At 35.4% G+C, this 20,457-nt stretch overlaps 1 protein-coding gene across 1 annotated transcript; it reads right to left on the reverse strand.

Moving 5' to 3' along the window:
* Positions 1 to 4,665: 4,665 nt before the first annotated feature.
* LOC109034023 (prosaposin) lies at positions 4,666 to 19,973 on the reverse strand. Its single transcript, XM_072297681.1, has 15 exons — positions 19,771 to 19,973; positions 17,762 to 17,864; positions 15,873 to 16,020; positions 15,046 to 15,255; positions 14,348 to 14,644; positions 12,954 to 13,292; positions 12,463 to 12,640; positions 11,959 to 12,212; positions 11,590 to 11,706; positions 11,147 to 11,336; positions 10,207 to 10,370; positions 9,270 to 9,492; positions 8,277 to 8,416; positions 6,528 to 6,728; positions 4,666 to 5,452 (listed from the first exon to the last, which is right to left on the reverse strand). The coding sequence occupies exons 1-15, from the start codon at positions 19,814 to 19,816 to the stop codon at positions 5,351 to 5,353; spliced, it is 2,712 nt and encodes a 903-aa protein (XP_072153782.1). The 5' UTR covers positions 19,817 to 19,973; the 3' UTR covers positions 4,666 to 5,350.
* Positions 19,974 to 20,457: the final 484 nt, after the last annotated feature.

The following is a 20,457-nucleotide window of genomic DNA, read 5'->3' on the forward strand; positions in this document are numbered from 1 at the left end:
TGCTCCACTTCTTCCTAAAAAATTGAAGTATTTTCCAGAAGTCTAATACACACATGATAGGAAATTACTTAGTCACAATAATTTTCTAGCAAAGTTAGAGGGAAAAAAAAATTGTCTCTAGAAGTAATAAAATGAGAGTAGAGAGCCTCTTTAAAAATTAAATTTTCATTCTGTTTGTACAAAGAGAAAAGCTCTTCACAGCACACTTTAGCATTATATGCAACCCCTACAACCACCTCACAATGCAAAGATATTCTAAAGAGAGACACCTTCATATTTATTTTTGAATGTCTTATCTATTCACTTTCCAACTTATCTGACAAGACATTTTTTAACAGATGCTGTGATGGAGAGCCCTCATTAAGTTGAATAAATTATTAAACCAACAAAAGCTTTAAGCTAAACTTTAAGATATGACTGGCTACCCATGAAGAACCAATGCCTAGAACATTTCAAAATCTTTATCTGCACCTTGATGTTTGCCATCCATTGTACGCATTCATACTTGACTAACTGGACGTTGATTTTTGTGTACATAAGTATTAACAACAAATGAGTTTCATGAGTGCATTTTAGACACGAGACAAAAATAAAAGGAACAGCTTAGGTAACCTCAGCAGCATGGACAGTGTTTCCTATTTTTCTTAGAGAGGTTTGGTGCGATTAGTGAGACCAAAATTCAAAAGAGAACTTACATCAATTTTACGGTCCACAGTGGATTCTTCGAGGGCGTTCACAACAAGAGTGCAAAAGAAACAACTGTCTTCTGCGCTCATTCGAGGATGTGGTCTCATGTCTTCTTTCAACAGAGATTCTTTGAATGATCGAATGCCATTGCCGTCATAGGTTTTAGATGAAACTGTGAAAGGAAATGAAAACATTTACAATAAAAATGAATAGTTTCCATCCTAATAATTCGGTCTAATTGGTCATCTTCCTTTCCAATTCAATCCCTTTTGTGAGCACCGAAGAAAATCTTACTAATGTGAAATTGTTACAATTAACATTAGGCAAATATATTTGATTACATTTACCAATATTTGCGTACAAATACTGCTTGTTGTTAGTATATCGACAGCGTAAATCCGCAATCACATAGGTATCTTGTTTGCCGTGTCTGAAAATCTTCGCCTCTGTGTAATTTTTTTAAAGGAGAACAAATTGGCATCATTCTTCAAAGATTTTGAAGAATATTCTTCGCACAGAGAAGAAAAATCACAGCAGTTTTAAAGAATTACCGTTGAGCAGTTTTCTGTTCAAAAAATAAAGTATGACAGGAAGTCTGCGACGACGCAAACCGAGTTATGTGATTGCCAGCTTACACCGTCGATATGTTTTTCCATGACTGTCTGAAAAAGTTGAAATGCACTTCAGACAATGGGCAATTAGAGCTGAACTTGATAAAATTAAGACAGTTTACAAATATTTACACCTTCAGTTTTTGGTATTTAGCTTTTTGGCAAAAGCAAAAGCTCACAGCAAAATTGACACACATTGCACCCCCTTTTAAAACCAAAATTGTCAATAAAATGTGCTGAAAATGCTTGCAGGAAATTCTAATTAATGCTACCTCAAAGAAGCTTTAAAAATTAGATAAGATAATTTGTCTCGACCAGATTCATTCACAACACTGCAACACCTTCCTACCCTTTTTTAACATACATTACACCTCATGAAACATTACTTACAGTCTCTTTTGGGTTTCCAATCTTCAAGAGGGCATGAGCCAAGGAAAAAACATAGTTCTTCAGACGTAAAGTTGCATTCCATTGCATCCATGATATCTGTGCTTTTGCTATCCACAAAAAATTGACAGGAAATACTCCGTGACACAGGCTTTTTTAATTCATTCACACTATTCATCCCTTCTTCGTACTCATCTAGAGTCTGCGTCTAAATTAAATTTAAAAAGTGCTGATGAGCAACGATTTATCAACAAAAATAATACCAATACTCAAACAGATCAATGCAGGAGCAAGTTTGATTAAATTTGTCGTTAGTGATTGAAATAGATGGTGGTCTGGTGAATGGACCAAAATTATTTAAATTTGGTTGAGCAACTTAAGGTTGGTTGGTTGGTCACCAATAATTTTTAATTAATTGCTTCCTCATTGAAAGGAATCAATAGCCTCAGTATCAAGGTGCAAGCAGTTGAATGTGCTCATAGAAATCAATAAATGGATTGACATTGTGACAAGCAGAGTTGGAGCATCACATGACAATTTTCGGACCAACGGATGTAAATTTCAGGAGTCAAAACATAATTTCTTACAGCGTATCTCACATGGCAACTAACAAAGCAATGGATACTGATAATGAACTTGAGGTTGTTGATCAAATAAAAATCCCAAGTGTGCGAATAAATAATCTCTCGCAAAGGCAGATTTTTAGGAGCTAATACTTTGAAGGCTAAAAACACTATCTCTTGGAAACTAACACATTCATGGACGAAAATACAAAAGACAGAAAGTTGATCTGAAAAAATGGGAGAGTTTACAATAGAATTTCTTAATTCCTCCTCTCTTCATCTGGTGGGCTGTTGTTTTAAAACAACTCACAGATGTCCTCGAACAAGAAAAATTAAATCATGCACACAATGATAAAGAGTTCTTCATAATTGAGCGATACCACAAAAATAACTAGCTGCAAAGGATAATTATGGAAAAGGAACAGGACAGCATAAGGACTATTATGCAGACATTATCCCATATTTAGGTATGCATGCATTTAGTGCAACGATAAAAAAGTCACACATGTGAATCTTGCATCCACCCTCCTGGTTAAATCAAATCTGGTGTAATGGTTACAAAGGTCAGAGATGGTTGACAAAAAATCTCTCGGTTAGAAATTTCCAGAATACATTGATCTTGACATACTACAGACAAGTTAGAAAACACTGTAGTAATTAATAATAGGAATGTTTATCAATGTTCAAATCCCAGATGACTGTCGGTGTGTTTTTTTTCTGGTTTTTAAAAAAGGTAGACCGAATTAGTTGAGGATTATGTTAATGTAAATTCAAATCCACTTCTTTTTAAATCAAAATCTGCCATTGAAGCTCTACCAATTCCTGCTGAATTATTAGACTTTTTCGGATGCGCTCCAAATGACTGTGAAGCTTTTAGGAGAACCTATCGAAGATAAAGCTTTCAAGTAGGCCGACTTGACTTTTTAAGATATGAAGTGGACAGGAAAAAGGGGACATTTTCACACAAAATATAAAAATACTAGGAAATTAGCTGCTGCAAATGAATACTTAAACCAACTAGAGTAGCAGTTTTAAAATTGAGTAATTAAAATTTGATAATTTAAACTCACTTCCTTGTAGTCTAGTAGCTAAAGAAAGATCATAGTTGGAATAAACTTTATTATTTTTTTTAGTCAGAAACATTGACAGAGTTAGAGCTTCAAAGTTCAACTGGCTACCAAATTTCAAAGCAATGATTTTGGTTTTCAAACATATTATCATTTGCGCCGATTCTTTTAGAAATAAATTTACTTACAAACTTACTAGATTTTCTTACATAAGTTTCTGGTTTAAACAATCTCATGAAAAAATCTTTAACTGGTAAATTTTACAGGAATTTAATTAGAAGAAGGGATATCAATAAGGGTTGTTTTTAAGCCCACTCTGAATTTCCTCAGCTCAGCAATCTTTTGCTCATGGAAGGTCTACATTTTACAGAACGCATCATGATTTCATCATTTTCGGGTCTAGTACTTGCCTAAACAGGGATCTGGAGGTCGGTTTTTGCGCGAAATGCGGATTTGGCGTGTTTGGCAGTGGCATGCCAAAAATTTCGCATTTTTTGCCAAAATCGGCCTCCAGGCCCATATTTAGGCCAGTATTAGACCTAAAAAGAGACCAGAAATGACACAATCATGATGCTTTCTGAAAAATGTTGACCTTCTATGAGCAAAAAATCGTAGAGTGGAGGAAATTCAGATAAAGATGCCAAAAAAAGCCTTTATCAATACCCCTCCTTTGAACATTAGTGCCAGTAAAATTAAGGTTGACAAAAATGAGTAAATCACAAGGCTTTTTTTTCTTTAAAAAAATAAACTGATTGAAAGATTTATTTGATTAAAAAACCATGATAGATACATTGAATCATTAGTAGAGTAGAAATAAACGCACAACCATGCATGCTAGTACATGACTTGTCTTAAATGAAATGCAAAACAATATTTCCTACAGAATAAGAAAAAAATAAAATAAAAAGAAAAAAGATAAGAAAATAGATAAATAAAAATGAGGACTGAATTTCATGGAGATAGGTAGAGATACCCAAAAGATGCATGAAACTCATACTAGGATTGGTGTAAGTAGGTTTACGGTAGGTAAAAACTGCTAGAGTTTTACTTTTGGATAAATCAAACTGAGGAAGAAGAACGTAAAAAAATGGTCTTACATAATACCTTAAAGAAATTTGAAAAAAAAAAAATACAAGACTATTACTTTAAAATCACAACTAACCTACAAAACTACTTCCAAAGACAAAATTTAAATTGGTAACTCAAGACACGATTGTGAGAACATTCTTATGATTTGCATTCTACAAGCTGTCAGTATTTATGATAAATAGTTTTAAAAGTTAGTTTTTGTAAAAATTATAATGATAAAATGTAAAAATGTCTTACAATAGGTTTGATTTTTTTTAAAAAAAAAATGTATTCCTTTTCACTTCTCACATGTGATAAACTGCCTTGTTACCAATGACTTTAAAAGGCTGAAAGGACAAAACGTCTGTACATTGAGGAGAAGAGCAATAAAAATAGAAGTCTTAAAACGAGCGGGCTAAAAACTAATGTATCTACATGCCACTGACTTTAAAAGTTACGACCAGTCCTAAAATGAGTATTTAACAATAGTTGTAAAGTAGAGCTCATTGCTTTGATTACTTTTCAGCTTAGTTTGAAAAATTGATGTACGATTACTTTACAACTTAAAATTTAATTTGTTCAGAGAATTCCATTACATGTGACTACTGACTGCAATGAAACGGTGACCTCATAACGACAATTAAAAATTCTTGTTGGCATTTCTAATTACATCTCATTGCTATTAATTTGAAAATATTTTTCTCTTTGGAATTCAATTTCATCCATCAGTTGATCTATTAAATTCAATAGAATCCATCGCTCTTGTTTCTGATACAAATCACCAATAGTTTACAAGGCACAAATCAAGAACTCAAAAAGAAAGATAAAAAAAAGAGAAAAAAAGAATTTTTCTATTACAGAAGTATCATCTTTGCTGGAAAGAGCTGGTAGTTTCAGCCAAGTTTGAATTTCACATTTTAAAACTGTTTGAAAAAAAGTCCAAAATTTACGCAACAGTCAAGAATGTTTACTGCATCATGATCCTCTGGAAATGTTTCCATGCTTTTGCAGAATGGTTGGCTTGAGGTTTTTCAGCTTTCCAGATTTTAGCTTGACAGAATGAAATAGCCTGTACAGAAAAGAACGAGAAACAATTTGAGTGGTCGGTTTTATAATTTTCATTGAGGTACATAATGACTTAATGTTAGAAAAATAACCACTATCAGTGATTTAACATCTTGAAAACAAAAAGTAAATCCATGGTGAATGGATTTGGATGATTACAAGTCCTGTGAATTTAAAAAATCGAATATGAGTTCATTTGACCGATATAAATATTTTGTGTATAAACTGGCAAGATATAGAATCATAATTTACACGATTTTAGTTTCTCATTTGCTGCATTTTTCCATTCTTAGACTCCGGCTGACATTTCTTCAAAATGTGTCACAAAATCTTTCCAAATACTGAAAAATTCCGGCGAATGAACTCAGAAACTATCTTCAAAATTATGTCTTTAGTGCGGATAGATATTTTTCTTGAACTAACAAATTTGGTCACTCATTAGAAATGAAGTACAACTTCATTAATCCTTCACAAAAAAAGGTTTTAAAGATGAAACTTTCAGCAATACAACCAATTTTTGATCATTTTTAATACTGCCCATCAGTGTTCGGAACTTCTTGAGAAATTTAGGAGCCACTTTGGCCTGTTTGATCAATATTTAGGGGTCAAAATAATTTACGATTAGAATCAGTTGTCTTTTGACACCTTAGAATCTGGTTTTTTCTGACCAATTACATTTTTTCACACCTTTCCATTACCTGAAGGCTCCGTAACAGATTAAAGTATCGATCGAATAAATTTGTCTATAGGTTCCAGCTTTAACATTGCTAGCTGACTAAAAATATTTATTTATCAACTTTGGCCACCATTACGATTAGTTAGACATCGATAAGAAATATTTAGATGTATTTTACGCATGGCACCTTCACATTCCAACACTGTTGCCCATAAAACTGAGATCTCTTTATTGCTCAAAAGCAGTTGGTTTTCCTTCCAAAACAAACTAATCTCTCTTGGAGATTAATGAGCAGGAAAAAACTCCACGAGGAGTTTTTGAAAATATTCTAGTTTGTCTCAACAACGCCAAATTATTAAGAGCGTCTCATTATGTGAGGTAAATACTAGGGAAGGATACTTACATTACACGCAGCTGCATTAGCCGTTGATGCACACCAATGGTCCGGTCCGTATAGACACTTGTTGGAGGAGCCACCAAGAAGGTGCGCTTTAGGTTGCTCTTCTTTCAAACAGAGTGCAGTTGCCTCGCAAATGTTGGCATTTGGGTCTTCCATGAGGATGTTCTTGAAACTGGGGCCATAAGACTGAACTACCTCCTTACACTAACAGGGACAAACAATAGATATGAACAACACAACATTGAACAAGGGAAGAGGATGCAGAAAACATGAAAATTTGCAGGAAATTTGAGGGATCAGAGCACATTATTTTAAATTATCTCAAGCTTTGAAGGATAATGATTAAAAATCTTCGCTTTACAACACCAAAGGAATATTATTTGTATTGCGCTTGCTAATTGAATTGAGTTCTCAGATCTATCACTTAAATTTAAAAAAATGAGTGTCCTGTTCGAATGATGAATCAGCGAGGGAAAGTGTAGGTTAATTTAAAATGATGAAAATGAAAATAAGGGACCAGATACATCTGTTCTTTCTTTAAAGAGAATTCAAAAGGACCAATTCTTTTCTGGGAGGTTTTACACAGGATTTAAAGGATGACACTCTTCATCGGTTGGATTCCCACAGACTCCTGGAAAATTCATTTAAAAATTTCAAAAGACGTCACAAAGAATCGGTGAGACGCAAAAAGGACGAGGAGAGCATGACTATAGACGAGATTGGGAGGAGAGACAAACTGATGAGATCATTGTTATTTTCGACAGTAACCCGACCTGATGAAAAAGGTTTTGCGGAACCAATTACAAGATGATTTAAAAAAACAAGTAGCACTAATTATTTTAGCTACACCAGAAGTTGAAAGACTGAGTCTTGAACAATTGAACTGACAAGAATTTTTTGCTTGACTCCAATTCATAGAAAGATATAAGAAAAAATTTCAGTCAATTCTAACCACTACCAATCCTCTTGAAATTCAGCGTTTCCTTTTCTTTAAGAGCTTTAAAGAAAAATAGAAAGAGGAGGCACAGCATGCGCGTAATATAATGCGATAATAAATAAATGCGGAAATTCCTTTGTTATCTGCTCATTGCTTATCCGGCACGGAAACAGATGAAGAACACAACATTTTTCGAAATTTTCCTTGTTTTTTTCATTCATTTATCATGAGCTTTCATGGGCTCTTATGTATTATGCTTAAAAGTATCTGTTTTGTTAAATGTGTTTGCTTGGGCTCTTGCCACAATTCATCGGATAATCGAGGTATAAATAGATAGATATTTTCTCATTTGTTCAGGAGGTTAAAATACTAGAACCACTCAAATTAAGTTTGAAGCGGTCCACTTTTTGAACAAGAAACACGCAAAAAGTAGATTGAAGATTACTTTGTATGAAAGGAAATGAAACTCTTTGTGGATTAGGAATGCAATACTACATTAAATATCATTCTCCATAACAAAATTTTTTTTCTTGAAATACAATGCTGTTTGCGAAAAAGGGTTTCTCATCCCATCGAACATGCTAACAGTTCAATGACATTAGGTCAAATGCTGATTTATCGGCATTTATAAAAACCTTCATGAATGAAAAAAATTTTTCCCTTCCTCAGGGAATACCTCAATGAAAAATTCCCCTTAGATGCATGCTGCACGAGCATGCAATATTTTCTTGTGACCAGGACTGAAAAATTCTCTTGGACATGAACCCACTTCTAGAGAGTATACAGCACATGCAAAACCACCTAAGAATACTTACATGAGCAGCAGTGGCTAGTGGTAATCGGGCACACACGGACTTCAGAGCCTCGTCCACAGTTATTGAGCCGTCCGAATTATCAATCATTTTCTTTAATTCTGCGCTGATTCTTTTGCACATGGGGCAATCATTGCTCGCGGCTGATTGAAAAAAGGAAAAACAAATATAATTCAGTATTGGCACAAACACAATGCAAATTGGCAATGTCAGGAATAAACAATTTGCAGGAACAATTTGTAAAACAGAACTCCAACAAAACTCCAAAAGTTTGTTCCGAAAGAGACAACTTCAGTAAAGATGTGAGAAATGACGACATAGAGGAAATTTACACTAATGCGTCTCTTTCAAACCTAATATGGGGGATATGATTTTATCTGATTACGAAGATCAGTCAATATGCTTCCCTTTTTTCATTCTGATTTTCATGTAGTAAAACTCTTCTTTCTGGGTTCAAAACATGTTTTTCAAAAAGATTGTACCTCATTCCTTTTGCTGTTACAAACATTTCATACAAACACATCTTATAATGACGTAAAACTGGTGTTCTACTTGCGCTTACTGACGAGTCGCAACTATGCACCCGATCTGTGCAAGGATCATCCAACTTTCTTTGGTTACCATGATAGTAGCAGTTATTGCGAGACAATCAGGCAATATGGCAACAATAAATTTGGTAGTTTCAAGTGTTTTTTGGTCATGATAGTGCATTGGAAAATAAATATTGACAAATTTCTGATGAAAAAAATAGTTTTCTTAAAAACTCCTGGGTGAGACTATTTTTCTCCTTCAAGACATTGTAACTTAGTTGATATTTAAACAAATGAGATGATCATCCAATTGATGGTGTGGGACTTTATCTTTAAAATAAGACTGAGATCAAGTCTTTGACATAATTAGTTTTGGACTTTTAAGGGCGTAAGAGTGAGGCTTTAAGATCAATAAGAAGTTCAACAACGCTGAATGATAGGAGGAGATTAAAAGAATTCCTCTTACGTGCTGGTTCTGGTTGTGCTAAATTCATATGCATTTCAGGTGTCAAAAGAAGTCCACCCAGTGTCGTACAAGCTTGGATTTTCTGACAAACTTCTTTTGGAGTGAAATTGTTCAGAGTGTCGATTATGATGTCACCATACTTCCGCAGCCAGTTTTTACACGAGTTGCCGACTGGATCTGGCAAAGCCTGGCACACTTTAATCATATCCTGCTTCAATTTTTCCTGAAGAAAAATTCAAGTTTTGATTAAGTAATTCACCACAAAAATACAATTTATAAAAAGTCCAAATTATATGCTGAAAAATGAATTGAGAAATATGACTTCCAATAAAACTTTGGCAAGAGTTTACTTTCTCCCTTCAATGTGTTCTTGCTTGTGAGACCGTAAAGAAAGGCAAAAGTCGTAATATGTAAAAAAAAAGTTTTTTCTTGACTACGAGAGTGAGAGGATAGCATTATTTGTTAAAGTCAGAATCAGAAAATTCCAACTCCCCCCCCCCCCCCCCCCCCCTAAAAAGAACAGGAGGTTTAATTTCACAAAATTCAGATACATGCTGCATGCAACTTGGAGGAGACACTTCGTACTGCAGCAGTTGATTTCTGACAATGTTTTGTGGTCCATCTTGAGCCCTTGGACTCCTCCGATGAAAAAATCTGACTAAGCCTGAGGACATGGTTTAGCAAATGGACTTAAAACAACTTCTAAATTGTAAGTGTTTTTAATTTCTTTATTTCTCAGTTTTTCTGATGCAACTCATTCAGAAATCTGTTCAAGAAATGAGCCACAAAGTTTTTGATAGTGAGAACTGATGATTTCATGTTTTCACCGTCGATAATAATATTGCTGAAACACTTTGAGGCTGTGAGAAATGCTTGAGTTGAAAATTTAGGTTTTGAATGTAAGAATTTCAGAGAGAAAATACGAAAAAGAACTTACATCAACATCACGGTTAGATGCAGCTTGTTCCAGGGCATTCATGATGAGAGTACAGAAGAAACAGCCTTCTCCTGAACTGAGTTGTCTATGAGGTTTCGATATTTCATTGAACATAGATTCCTTAAACGATTTGAAGTCACTGCCATCATATATTTCATTTGTAGCTAGGACAGAACATGAAGGAAACCAGGATGAAATTACATAAGGCTGATTCCGATCATTCTGTTTAAATAATCTTCTTGCTTTCCACTTAATTTTACATCAGCTAATTAATCAAGAATGCAGTAAGTTCTTTGCCTTTACATTTTTTGGGGTAGTTTTTACATTGCTATCAACAATGGCCTATCACTATTTTATTTGGATAAAAGAGCGCATTAAGTACACCATTCTTTTCACAAAAAGTAAATGTGCTTAGGAGATATATGTATATGTGAGTCGCTTTTACAGCGCTCTTTGGCGCTTTACGACGCCTAATCGCCACAAAGCTCAGGCTCAGGAGCTTAGGAGATTCTTTCTCAAAAATTGTGCGTTTGATAGTTTCCTTCAAGATTTTTTTCCCCTTTGTAAGAGCCTTTTTATTTCTCCAGCGTCCGACCCTTGACCAGCCGGTCGAGGACGTTCTGCGCCCTTGTAGTTAATTTTACATTACGTGCTAGATGTATCTTGTTGATGAAGACTTCCCACAATCCCTTTCAAGCGATATTTGCCAGTACTTTGATCCTCACCCTGAGAACACACTTAACATTTTGCTGACAAAAACGGGTTTACAACCAAAACTAGTGCTCTTTGTCTGTTGTGCCCATACTTTATATAGTACCACTAAACATGGCATTACAGTTCGGATATTCTGTCAAATTGCCAAGCCTCACTTCAACGAACAAAGGTTACCCTTTCCTTTTTTTACAAATTTGATAAAATTAAATATTCAAACAACACTTACTTATATCTCCCCCAGGGAGTTTCGGTGGAGTGCAGAGTTTCAAATACGTGCAAACTTCTTGTGGAGTGAAATCAGCCACCAGCATATCGATTAAGTCATCAAAGTATTCAATAATGAAAGTATCACATTCTTTCCTGACGTCGCCTGGAAGGTGACTGCATAAAGCTTCCAAAGTCACTTTGATGTTTTCCTATTAAAAAACAGTCAAAATTTTAGAATTGAAACAGAACAACAATATTGTCACTATAAAAACAGAAAGAGTCGGAGATGGGACAAAGGAAATTTTGAATGTGTGAAATCACAATAAACTAGTTCTGATAGATGTTCTTTACAACTATGTGCTGATATAAATACACATACTTTAACTTCCATTGAGATTGCACTAAACCTCAAATGAGACCATCACTCAGTTTTAAAAAAGAAGAGAATATTCATATCTTTACCTCAGTTTTGTTGTTCTCCAATTTATCCTCGATAGATTTTACTGCAAGCAGACACAGAGGACATGATTTTCCTTCAACATTGATCTCGGAAGGACAAACATGAAGACTGGGACAGATCTGGAAAAGTGTAATAAAATTTTAGATATAGAAACAAAAATTAAAACATCCACTGATGTGTGCTCTGTAAAATATTACATTTTCGATTTCAAAGCAAATGAAACATTCATGCAGTTTTCTTGTTCCATCAACTTTGAAATTTTTCACCATGCAAAAACAGGGCCCTCGCCAAAAATGAGTGCCAATTGTCTGATAGATAATAACTTGAATTAAATATATAGGTAGATTTGTGCGCATTCAAATGGACAGTACCTGGGAAGGATCAATTTGATGCACCAACATTGCGATAACAGCGTCGCCGAACTGATCAATAAACTGCTGACACTCATCAACCAGACCATTAGGCATCCTTTTACAGGACCCCTTGACTAGGTCCTTGATGTGTTTTTCATTTGAGGGGTCCGTAATTTCAACTTGGATGAAGTGGAGGAAGTAATCACAGAACGTGCACAAAGGCTGGTTCTTGGGTGTGAAAGCATGAGGAGAGTAAAGCTCAACGGGTAAACCTGAAAAAAATTGAGCATAGTTATACATGCTGTGGTACTGAAATAGATGAAAAACAAGGAAGGAAAATTAAGAACAAAACTAAAGAGGAATACTAAAACTGGGATATTCCTGCTGCCACACCTGGCATCATTGCAATTATCAAAATTTGAGAATTCTAACCGTCTTTTGGGAATAAGGAAATAATTAGGGAATAGGAATAATAAGGAAAAACAAGAGCAGATACAAGGGGAATATTTGGTGGGTACTTACTTCCAGCGATAATGTCTTTCTCAAGAGGAACTGAGTGAATCTTGGGTTTGGACGATTTCTTGTCTGGGTCTTGTAAGTTCAAATCCAAATTTGCAGGTAAGAGGACATCACCAATGATCATCGGGTTAAGTGGCTGCTTGACCTGGGCATTTATGTAATGAACATTGATGTCTTCAGCCTAAAAACAAGGAATGATAATTACAATGATAAAAAGACTGCTTCGTTATTGATTTGTTTTCCAACACTTTTGATTTGCTACAACTCGGTTGTGTAGAGCAAAGAAAAATTACCGAGCTTAAATGAGATAATAATCAGATTTGCATGGTATAGGAAGAGACCTTTGGCAATGTATGCAAAGATTCTGTAATATACTTGGTTCCAGAATTTTTCCATCAGTATCAGATATCGAAGCTAGGAAATCTAACGGTTTCTGACAGCCGAGAAAACTAGCATAAACTTGAAGTCTAAGACGAAGCGAAATCTAGATTTACCTTGGCTGCTTCTGAGATTTGCAGAGCAGGTGCTACAGAACCATGGCAAATTCCAACATCATCGCAAACTTCTTTCGGGACTAATCCGTTTCTGAGATAATCGTAGATCTGTTCAAAATGTGCTTCTACAAGATTTTGACAATCTTTGTTAAAGGACCTCATGTTTCTGCAAATGCCAAGCAAAACTTTCTTGAATTCTTGCGCTGTTGTATTCAATGAAACATTGTCTTTGAAGTGTTGGACTAGAGCCACGCACATGTCGCAGGCAATGTCACCTTCAATGAATTCCTCTCCGTCTGTGCGGAGAACAGCTTTGGGCAAAACTTCAACAGCGCTGATCTACAACAGAAAAAAAAGAATAAGCAAGATTAAAAATGTCAAGCACTTTAGCTAATAGCCAAAAACTTGTGATTGAATGGCAACTGACTAGAGGATTCTCTTGACTATCATTTCTGGACCTTGGACCTAGTATCGACATGACTGTCTCTGTGTGTAGCATTGTCTCAAACATGACTGTGCCAATGTCTGCGGTTTTTTAAATGTCTTCTTGATTTCAAGTGGCATCACGATTTTGCAAAACCTGTTAAACTTTTAAAAAATGTTTAAAAACGAACATATAAGCATCAATTATCAAACGCATACTTATTCCGCGTCATCAATGTGCATTTATTAATTGCTGCTTATTTCGTTTTTCAAAGTTTGAAGAGTTTTGCGAAATGGTGACTTTTTTAATGTCTGAAACTCGGTGGCTTTGTTGATTACCATTATCACGCATTCTTAAATAAAAATTATGACACTCAGACTGAGTTGGCAGAAACAAAAGCTCAGGGGTACAGAGAGAATTCTCTTTCCTGGCTAATTTAGTTCTGAGGCTTACTCTTTCTAAAAAAAAAAAAGAAAAAGAAAAGAAATCTGAATACAAATACATAGACAAAGATTAAATTTCCTTTGACTCTACAAGTAAATGAAAAGTACTTCCTTGGAAACAAGAGATTTTTCTGGGTGGTTTGGAGAGTTGTTGAATTTCCCTAGGATAAGATGTTACTTAATTCTTGTACTTAGTTTTGAAATAAGACAAGAAAGACTTTTCTTAACATATGGAGGAAAAGTAGAGGATTCTTTCATTTTCTTTTCCTCTTACTACCTATTTTGAAGAGAATTGGAATTTTTAAAAAGAAAATTATACATTTGATTGTACAATGAATGTCATATTCCACAAATTCCTCCACAAAACTACCAGAATCAAACATCAAAACATATTCTATAAAAAGTGGTAATTGCAGTATTTCATCTCAAAGCCGATAATAGAAATTAGCATACACATAAAGCAGCTCAGTGTAGTCTAATATGCTTTTCTCACAAGATTTTCAATACACAAGCCTACAGGAGCTTACCAGTGGATTTGGCTTAACACCAACGCAGAGGCCTCCCAAAAAGCAGGCATCTTCTTCATTCAACTTGTCCTGAAGGTAATGGTAAAAAGATGGGGCATGTGTGACAACTAAGGTGGAACAGGAGTCTGAGAAACTTCCCATGTCTCGGCATTTGGAGAGGAGCTTTTTGATGAAAGATGACTCAGGGGTTTCAGCTAGGTTATTGCGAACTTTGTTCATGACATATACACAGTTGGTGCACTTCTGCCTCTGACTATCTTGGGTCATTAGATCATGCAAGAGATCAGGTGATTTGATCTGTGGAAACGAAAAAAAATGTTATTCCTTGAAAACACAAAAATGGCGTCAAAACGACTAAAGGCTTCATGAGTTTGTTCAGATCAAACTTGGAATGAACTATGACGGGAAGCTTCTGAACATTTAAATTCTGACGCATTTCAACAAAAGAAAAAGTAGAGTCTCTCTTTGAGTTCTTGGATTCTTCCCATACCTACACAAAAAAATAATGAGTCTGAACTTTTTTGTAGCCTTAGAATTTTAAATCTAAGATGTAATACCTATTTTGGAACTTTTCCGAGTTCAGCACATTTGCTTTCGTTCAGCCCTGATTCAAGAATATTCAAGGACCTAAAATAACTTAACAAACTTCACGGAATTTTTGAGTCACTACTCTAAATATGATGTGAATAAAAGGCTACCTCAGTCTCTTTATTTTCTTCCAGCAATTTGTCGATTCTTGCGCTGTTGCAGAGTCCCGCAACAGAGCAAACAGTGTTGGGGTCCATCTGGGAGGACAAGGCATCGATGAGCTGAGGAGCGAAATCGTCAACGATCTTGATGCATTCTTTAACAATCGGTTTGATGTAGATCAGCTTGCAAGACCCTTCGAATACTTGTTTTATCTCCTCCTGTGAGAAAATGGAATGAAAATGAGTCTGTATATATCTGAAAATAATTGTAATAGCCTGAACTTATTCTGCAAGTGCCAATGGACTTGTCATATAGAAAGGAATTGGAAAAGTGCTGTAGTTGAATCATTTGAATGACTATAAAGAATTTATCATATAATGATGAGAAAGGCTAGAAATATGAAGGTGTATTCAGGGGTGCAGAATCTTCAAAGCTTCCACATTTTCACACGCTCACCCACTTTCCAGATTTTTTTCCATCGGTTTTCCACAAAACTTTCCACCAATTTAAAAAAAGATGACTTTTTTTTCCGTTCTTCGTTAACTGTCGACAGATGACCCTTCAAAATGTTCCCTCCTTCCAGATTTTGGGGGCTTTTCCAAATTTTCACGGCTCCATCTAGGCGTGTGATCGGGCATTTTCTGCACCCTTGGGTGTATTTAGGCATAAGTGTTCGTTTTTCACCCAAAGAAGTAAATATGATATTATATACATGAGGTAAATAAATGCATATAGTATGTCTTAGTGACATAGTATCCAAAATTAATGAAACTATTGTATGATGATGATATAATAAAATTATTAAATTAATGAAACGCAATTCACTCAAAAATACCTCTGTTTCATTAGAGTTGAGCTGATCCCTGGCTTCCTTGACCATTTTTTTACAGATTGTGCAGACATCATCATGATCAGTTGGGTAGGTCTGATGTTCCCAAACTGTCTGGATACAGTGTCTGGTCGCCTGGCAACCAGCTGCCGACCTAAGGATAAATATTTAAAATCGTTGAAGATAAATTTCATTCTTAAAAAGCAGAAACATCTTGAGCTCACAGCATTACTGCTACATATTAGTCCATTATTTTACAAAAAGAAAAAGATGCAGACAGAGTACGGATAGCTCTGACTTGAGTGGTGTTGCAGTAGTAATTGAATCGGCTCGTGCGAAAACCGCTAATGTCCATTTTTTTCAATTTTGAGATTTTTGGGTTAAAATACTCTCGGAGGTCAGACACACTCATTAATGTAGTGAAAATGTTTGTTCCTTAGGTTTGAAGCCCTTTTCAGGGAGAGCCGTGGTCCGAATCATGCGAAAACCGCTAATGTCCATCTTTCGTTATATGCCTCATTATACTGTACAACAAACCAAAGTAAAAAAATGTCTCCTGGACGACATTAGGTGATCTTTATGCATTTAAAGGCGATGAATCCGAATATGACCTCCGTTTTTTTCCATCACCCTCCAATTTTCCGGAAAAGCCGATTTTACTCGGAAAAATGATCATTTTTGGGCATTTTCAGTGTTTTTCCGACTGTTATCCCGACTGTTAAATTGGAGGGTGATGGAAAAAAACGGAGGTCATATTCGGATTCAGCGCCTCAAAATACGTAAGGATAACCGTATTTTGCCCGAAAGGCATACTGAAAAATATGCGTTTTCGATGTTTTAGAACCGTCCACGCACAAATCATGCGAAAACCGCTAATGTCCAGTTTATTGCTGGGAGTGTAGTGGCGAAACTTATTTTAAGTACCGCAATTGTCCGGAATTTTATTTTTATAACTTTATGTGAATGATAATCTACCGCTTTGACATCTTTAGAATGAATTTTGAGAATATCAAACGGCTCCAAAACTCGGCGATTTTTACGTATCATGCGAAAACCGCTAATGTCCAGAGTCCTTTCTTTTTAATTACTCCATTCCAGACAGAAGAGGAGCTGGAAACTGTTAGGGATCCTTTTCTACAATCCACTCTTGTAATAATCAACTTCTGAACATTTTTTAATCCCGCATTTAAAAGGCTTCTACAGTTTTTTGCAGTTTACTCAAAATAAGAGAAAATGGACATTAGCGGTTTTCGCATGAGCCGATTCAATTAAAAGTTAGGTTTGTTCATGATTAAGGAAAAATAGACGAAAGAATGGCGTTGATCAAAATTTTTAAGACCAGTGACTTCAAAGAATATTGTGCTTAAGAAAATGTTTGAAATCTGAGATGAACTATCGATTTCAAGAATCATAAATGTTACTTATAACTTACAATTTTCACTTTCAATTTTATGACTGTAGGGGTGTTCTGGAATCGGAAAGAATATTACAGACATGAAGCTGAAGTTACTTTTGAATACTACCTACAGAAGCTCACAAAACTTCAAAAGGTTTAGAGTTACTTCAACAGTAAATGCTGTTAGAAAAATTGACTTGATTGAGCATTGAGCACTGAAAAAGTGATGAAAATTCAAAGCTGCACGATAAAAATGAAAGTCATAATTGAGCCACATTATCATTTGGACTTCAGTTTCTGATGTTTAAATATGCTTGGAAAAGCAGCTAACATAAACATAAAGATAATAAAAAGAAAATGAATAAAACTTCTTGCAACCATTGAGCTGCTAATTGATGATTTATTTACATATTGGCCCTGGGGCTTTTCAGCTTACACTGCGCCATCATCTGACAGTACCATTCAAACTAAGTTTGAAAAACACAAATTTTAAACTTACGAGAAGTTTTGACACCAAAAAGAGGGTCCCCAAGTACATTTATCGGCTCCTACTAAAAAGCCTCCATTCATAAGTTTTTTGGAGGTTGGACTGGCTCTAACACCTGCAATATAATAAATTGAAAACATTAATCATCAATTCTCTGTTGAAGGGACAATCAATCATGTACAGGTGTACTATGAGGTTGAATTGGGATCTTTAATAAAGCAGTGTCGGGGGAGGGGGGGTGCCTTTGCCCCCTTCCCCACCAAAGTTTTCCGGCTACTCTTATGACTTAGCGTTAATCATTAAACTGCACTATTTTCAAAGGTAATTAACAGATCAAAAAATTAAATTACGATGAGCGAGTTTTCTAGGCATAAAACAAAGCATCAAACTTATGTAATGAACAAGGCATGACGAATGTGATAAGGAGAATAATGCTGAAACAACTCATGATCAGAGATAACAGCAGCCTGGAGCACAGTGTATGAGTAATAGATACGTTTACATGTTTCTCAAAGAATTGGGATTTTGGAAAGATGAGCAATGACAAAGAAAACTGACAGTTCTTTTTCAGATGTACTCCTCCTAATTTCTCACCATATAAACATGTACTTATATGATTCAACTGGTGGTGACATGTGTTCATTTATTTGCATACTGTTACTCAGGCTTAAAATCTTCATCCCTACTTGATTTGATCTTTGGAGTCTAGGCCGGCTCTTTATCAGAATAAACTTCCCATAACTCTTTGGCTCACTATTCCACTATCTGGCAACTTCTCTGTATCAAATCAACATTAACCTTTGATAATGCTATCACTATGTTTGCTTTCGTCAATGAAAGCCTAATAACAGCAGTAATGCCCTCTCATGTAGACACTCCTTGGTGTCTTTATGCATATTTTCTCTGATCTTTTCATATATTATAACTTATATTACGCATTAGTATATTAACTGCACCACTCTGATTTATCCATTTTTCAAGGTCGACACTTCAGCTCATGTGTATGCACTGATATTGGAATACATCATAAATTGCAATACCTACGTTACAATAAAATTGAGTTGACCTGTGAATTAAGTAGCATTTTCCCCTTATTTTTCATTCACAAATGAGGAACTTGTTGTTTAGCTCAAATTCTGAAACAATTTTTGCTTCACTCTCAGATTTTGGATTTAAATTAAGGAGCATCAGATTCGCTACATTTAAGCATCAATAAATTAGACAAAAAAGCGAATTAAGTAGTAGGATTTAAGGGGAATGTGATTGGTTTTGTAAGTACATTAGCCACAGAAGCAAATTACTTCTACTTTGATTCTTTGGCTGAATTATAAGTAATAATAAATCAGTAACGAAATGTGATCAGCAATGATCGCCCGTGCGAAAAGATCATTACTAAGTATTCAATGATGAAAAGTCTTGTAAACAGAGACATATTTCAAGACAGAGTTCAGATTTAGTCAGTTGATAACCAAACAACAAAACTAGCACCAACAGGGTACATATTTAATGGACATGGGAATCATGGTCAGAACACGAGATAGGAATACAATCCCATTCTTTGAATTCCCCGAGTCACTGCGATTTCTTATTCTTCAGCCTGAAACTGGATACACATCCAATGAGTCATCGCTGCTAGAATTTACTTCTGCATGTATGCATGAACAAAGGAACAACCCTGGCTGAAGGATGGAAAATTCTTAGGCCTTCAAAACTGAGTGCACATGATTGTGTGCTGAAGGCGCAAAAGGTTCTTGATATTTGGTGATGTAGATAGGGCTGGAGAATGATAAGGTAGAGTATTCAGCTTAAACAAGAAGAGCATTGCCCCAACTTATATGCAATTAACGTGCAGCTTAGAGCCTTCATTTCAATTAGAACTTATCTTTCAGACTGAATTTTTTGCTTGGAACTCGAGAAAATTCAGCTAAAAATGTGTGATAAGTTAGTGATGGACATGGAAAATAACGTGAGTTCTGATGATTACACAACCTTGAACTCTGGTGGAAAGTAAAAACACTTACATAGTCCAGCGAAACCCAAAAGGGCCGCAATCAGATAAATCTTCATTTTCAATCCAGTTTCAGCATCCACTCACAGCTTCTTTCCCAGCAGATCAGTCACCAAATTCACGAAAACGGTAGGCACAGATAAAGCCCTGAACGAAGGCGAACAAAGGATATGATGATATGGAGTGAACGTTCCGACTGTGACTGTGTACTAAAATGACAAATGACGTTTGATGGGATTCTCTGTAACGAACGAATCAGCACAATTCTCAGTTCAATTGAATTCACTTCAAAATACGTTATCACAGAGAATATCAAAAACAAAACATCGCAATTCCACAACACGCCACTGCGCATGCGCCAAGTAGTAGCGCGATTTCACTGCTGCCAAGTCTAATAAAAAAAGAAATGACAATGCGACGCAGGGTGGCAAAATTTCATGGAAAATAAAATCTTGAAATTCCACCTGAAATATTTCATGAAATTTTAGAAATTCATGAATAATATTGAAAAATACAGAATCCTTGTCATGCTCCGCAAAATTTAAAAATTGTGACTTTCTTCTATTTTTGTGTTGCAGTGCTGGTTGCATATTCTAGCCCCTGAAAAATTTCCTAGTCTTATGAAATTTCATGAGATATTTCACTGAAATTTTCAATCTTCCATTTCATGCCACCTTGATGCGACGTCCACTTTTGTTAC

The sequence above is a fragment of the Bemisia tabaci genome, chromosome 1, assembly GCF_918797505.1.
Source record: "Bemisia tabaci chromosome 1, PGI_BMITA_v3".
Lineage (NCBI taxonomy): Eukaryota > Metazoa > Arthropoda > Insecta > Hemiptera > Aleyrodidae > Bemisia > Bemisia tabaci.